Source organism: Echinops telfairi, unplaced genomic scaffold, assembly GCF_000313985.2.
Source record: "Echinops telfairi isolate 266 unplaced genomic scaffold, ASM31398v2 ScPeMD7_29;HRSCAF=101, whole genome shotgun sequence".
NCBI classification, from domain to species: Eukaryota; Metazoa; Chordata; class Mammalia; order Afrosoricida; family Tenrecidae; genus Echinops; species Echinops telfairi.
The window spans coordinates 3,594,713-3,599,405 of NW_022103926.1; the positions used below are offsets into that span (position 1 = coordinate 3,594,713).

A 4,693-nucleotide genomic window follows, 5' to 3' on the forward strand; every position below is an offset into this window, starting at 1 on the left:
CCGCGGACACGGTCATCTCCGCACGGTGGGGACAGAACCCCTGCCCGCGGCGCTCGCGCCGCGCCAGGTGACCCTCCGGACCTCCGCCAGAAGCGGCTTCGCTTCCCGTCTGCGGCCACCTGTCGGGCCCGGGGCCGGGCGCGGGCTGCCCTCGCCCCCTGACCGTGCTGTCCGCTTGCTTCCCCAGGGTTCCGGTTCACAGTAAGAAGAGACACAAGCGGGAGCAGCAGGAGGAGGAAGATGAGTAAGTTCCACGCACCATTCATTCACTTTTTGGCTACTCTTCGTGCCCACCTGCTTTTAATATAGACCCCCGACTACGGGTATTAAGGGAACACTTCCGGGGGCTCTTTTGGGTTGCCTTGTGGGGAAGGAAATTGAGTGGTTGATAGTCCAGTTGGGGGAAGACTTCCCACCTGTTGCAACAAGATTCTTCCAGGCCACTCCCAATTCTCTTCCTCCCAGGCTACCTTATTCCTAGGCCCCAGTCAGAAGATAGTCTAAAAATGTACGTTTCTGTATGTAAAAAAAGCAAAAACTCATTGCCATCAAGTCGATGCTGGCAGGCTCAAACTGTCCCCGTGAGTTTTTTTGAGGCTGCAACTCTTTATGGAAGGCCCCGTTTCTCTCCAGAGGAGCAGCTGGTGGTTTCGAACCGCTGACCTTAGGGAATAACATACCAATGCATAACCACTACACCACACCACCAGGGATCCTTTTAGTTGTGTAAGTCAGGGGGAAATTCCACCCCAGTGGAATTGATTCAGACTGCTAGTGACCCTAAAAGACAAGAGTAGAACTGCCGCTCCAGAGGGTTTCTGGCTGGGAAATAGATCGCCATGTCTTTCTCCGATGGAGCAATTGGTGGGTGTGAACCATTGACCTGGTGGGTGTGAACCATTGCTGTTAGCAGCCCAACACTAGCCCTTGGTGACACCAGGCTCCTACTCGTGAAGCCTTCTGATTTTACTGCCTTTGTAGGAAGCTGGTGTTCATGCTCTGCTGTACCTTGTGCTTTTCATCATACTGTCCTGCAGCTTATTCAAAATCAGCCTGTGGAATGACCCAATTTCTTTTCCCACCGTTGCCTGGAATCCTGCTGAAGGGTGGTTGTTGGGTGCCATTAGACTCATGGCTACCCCGAGTGACAGAATAGAACTTCCCCAGAGGGTTGTTATGGCCAGGCTCTGTATCGGTGGGGTGGGTTGCCTTCTCCCTAGAACTCTATTTAAAAAACAAAATGGGTGTGTGTGTGTGTGTGTGTTGGGGGGAGTGGAGGGAGGGAGCTGAAACCAAGGGCTCAAATAGAAAGTAAATGTTTAGAAAATGATGGCAACATATGTACAGATATGCTTGATAAAATTGATGTATGGAATGTTACAAGAACTGTAAGAGCTCCCAATAAAATGTTGAAGAAAAAAAACCCAAAACAACTTATCACCATCAAGTTGATGCCAACTCATAGCAACTCTATAAGAGAGAGTAGAATTGCCCCTGTGAGCTTCCAAGACTGGAACTGTTTCTGAGAGTCTAAAGCCTAGTCTGACCACATGGATTGAAGCCCAGAGCACACTATACCACCAGGGCTCCTTTCAGAGTCTGTGAGTGGGTTCAGATCACAGCTGGGATTCCTTCACTCTTGTACCACCGAGGCCTCTTAGGTTGAGATACACATAACTACTTAAGTCTCCTATTTCTGTGGCCTCCCAATCACCAGGTCAGCAGTTCAAATCTACCAGCCACACTGCTGAGAAAGGATGAGGCAGACAGTCTGCTCCTGGAAAGATGTAGTGTCAGAACAACCAGGGAGTAAGCCATTCTTTTCTGTCCTGTAGGCTTGCTGGGAGTTGGGATCAACTTGCTGGCAGTAGCTTTGGAGTTTAATAAGATACTGTGACCATTCTTGTAAGATTCTTTTATGTATTTACCAGGAGATCACTGGATTACTAAACATTCACAGGATTTATACTCATCAGGAGGAATGCCTGTTTTTCTATCTTCTCACTGGAACTATCATTTCTAATTTCGGGATCATTGCTTAATTGATGGGTGAAAAATTGTATTTCATAGGCCAGCAACTTCATTGAAAATTCCCCATTGAAGAATTCCTCATTCAGTCTTCATTGAAGATATAAATAAAATGACAAATTAGCAAATGAAAGGCCTTTGCTTCTTTAAGTCTTTAGGAAAATGTATATTAAAACCACAATGAGATACCATGTGGAATGTAAATTAGAGCAAGCATTTTGGAAAACAGCTGGGATTACCTAAATTAAGGCGAAGGAACACAAACCCCATTTCACCCAAACATTCCTTCTCCTGGGTCAGCCCTAGAGAAGTTGGCGTGTTCCCCAGGTACAAGAACCCTGCCTAACCCTGGAAATAACCCAGATGCCTCACAATGGTCAAATGGATAGAGTAAATGCAGTCCTGTACAGAAAAAAATGTAGATGTGTTTTTTAAGCATAAAAGAAATACCGCAAGGATGTGTACAGAATAATAACCTAAAATACCAAATTGCAAATTGGGCAAGATTTAGGGATATATGAGGGAGCTTTAAAAAGTTTATGATCAAGTCGGATTAAGAAAATAATGGGATCTTTTCATGAACTTTTTGAAGCTTTGTAAAGCATTATGTCTTCATGCTTTTTTTTCTTTATTTAAAGAGAGTAGTTACCATAAAAGACATGGTTGCCTTGAGGGGGTGCCACTGGGGATGCCCCAGTGGGCATCTGGGATGATGCTTTCATCATTTGGTTTTTCTAAGTATTTACCAACTTGTATTTACTTGTATTACAACTAAGTATTTACCAACTTGTATCTTTGACTCACTTTTATGTGTGTAGGGCTTTATTGAGTAACAATTTGCATTTTGCTAGTTAGAAGTATCGAACATTTTCATTTAAGCCATTTGTGTTTAATGTTTGAATAGATGAGTTCATGGTTTATAAAAAAGCTTATGGGAAAATGACATTGGAAGATAATAGGGTTTTATTGATTTGATGGTATTTTTCCCATTGATTCCCAAGAAGTTTTTCTTCAGGAAGTTGGCAGGTTACTATGTGTGCTGCAAATGTTTTCCCCAAATTTGTCATTTGTCTTTTAAACTAAGTCTTATGTGTGCAAACTGTTTACTTAAAAGGCCTTTAATTTTTTTTCTTTTTTAAATCATTTTATTAGGGGCTATACAACTCTTATCACAATCCATACATACATCAATTGTGTAAAGCACACTTATACATTTGTTGCCCTCATCATTCTCAAAATTTCGCTTTCCGCTTGGGTTCCTGAAATCAGCTCCTCTTTTTCCCCCTCCTTCTCCCTCCGCGCTCCCCCCTCCCTCATGAACCCTTAATAATTTATAAATTATTACTTTATCTTACACTGCCCGGCGTCTCCCTTCACCCACTTTTCTGTTGCCCATCCCCCAGAGAGGAGGTTATACGTAGATCCTTGTGATCGGTTTCCCCTTTCTAACCCCCCTTCCCTCCTGGTATCTCCACTCTTACCGCTGGTCCTGAGGGGTTCATCTGTCCTGGATTCCCTGTGTTTCCAGTTCCCATCTGTACCTCTGTGCATCCTCTGGTCTAACCAGGTTTGCAAGGTAGAATTGGGATCATAATAGTGGGGGGGAGGAAGCGTTTAAGAACTAGAGGAAGGTTGTGAGTTTCATTATTGCTACACTGAACCCTGAGTGACTCATCTCCTCCCCACTACCCCTCTGCAAGGGATGTCCAGTTGTCTACAGATGGGCATTGGGTCCCCATCACGTGCTTCTCTCATTCACGATGATTTTTTTTTTTCCCCACCCCCGCCTTTGGTGCTTGAAACCTGGTCCCCTCTGCTGCTTCCATGTTGCTTCTGGGCTAGATGGCCTCTTGTTTACTTTCAGGCAAAAGGCCTTTAATTTACATGTGAAGAGATTTGTGGGGGGAGAAGCCTTCAGAGGGGGATCTCTCAGAGTTGTGATGCCCACTCTCCAATTCGCAGCCTCTAAGTCTCCATTAATCTTTATAGAGTGTATTTTTATGATTATAATTATATGTCATGGTCTCTCCCCACACCAGGCATGAAATACATACCCAGATCATGTTGAAGTGAGAATAGATGTTAATACCAAAAAGAAAAAAAACATTCACTGCCATTGATGAGATGCCAACATACAGGGACTCTGTGGAATAGGGTAGAACTGCCCCTGGGGTTCTCTGAGACTTTTAACTTTTTACTGGAGGTGAAAGCCCTGCCTTTCTCCCAGAAGCAGCTGGTGGGTTTCGAACTGCTGATCTCTTGGTTAGCAGCCCAACTTGTAACCACTATGCTACTAAGATTCCTCGTTAGATGATAATAGATATATGATAAAGTTGAAGTGATAACTGTGTTAGGAAATTATTCCCTGTAGATTTATCTTTTCTTCACTGGATTCTTAGATGTATGTCTTTATCATCTCTTTTTAAAAAGGTCCTATACTTTAAAAACTGTCCATGTATCATGGAAATATTATGTATATGTATGTGCATTATACAGACAAATACATATATGTACACACATACAAGTAGGTTTCCACAGAGTGTTTGGAAAACAATTGAAAAGGTGATGGAATTTTTTCATGAACTTTTAGGAGCCTATAAATAATACATGTAGCAGGCCTGTCTGGATAGGACAGGCTGGATGAACAATCTGGAGGAGAAAACAA

The 4,693-nt window shown here is 43.5% G+C and overlaps 1 protein-coding gene across 1 annotated transcript in view; it reads left to right on the forward strand.

Moving 5' to 3' along the window:
- CCDC117 (coiled-coil domain containing 117) overlaps positions 1-4,693 on the forward strand; it is a 14,145-nt gene that overhangs the window by 702 nt on the left and 8,750 nt on the right. Inside the window, exon 2 of the mRNA XM_013007881.2 lies at positions 91-244. Within this exon, the coding sequence (XP_012863335.1) occupies positions 91-244 (154 nt within the window). The remainder of the gene's footprint in view (positions 1-90; positions 245-4,693) is intronic.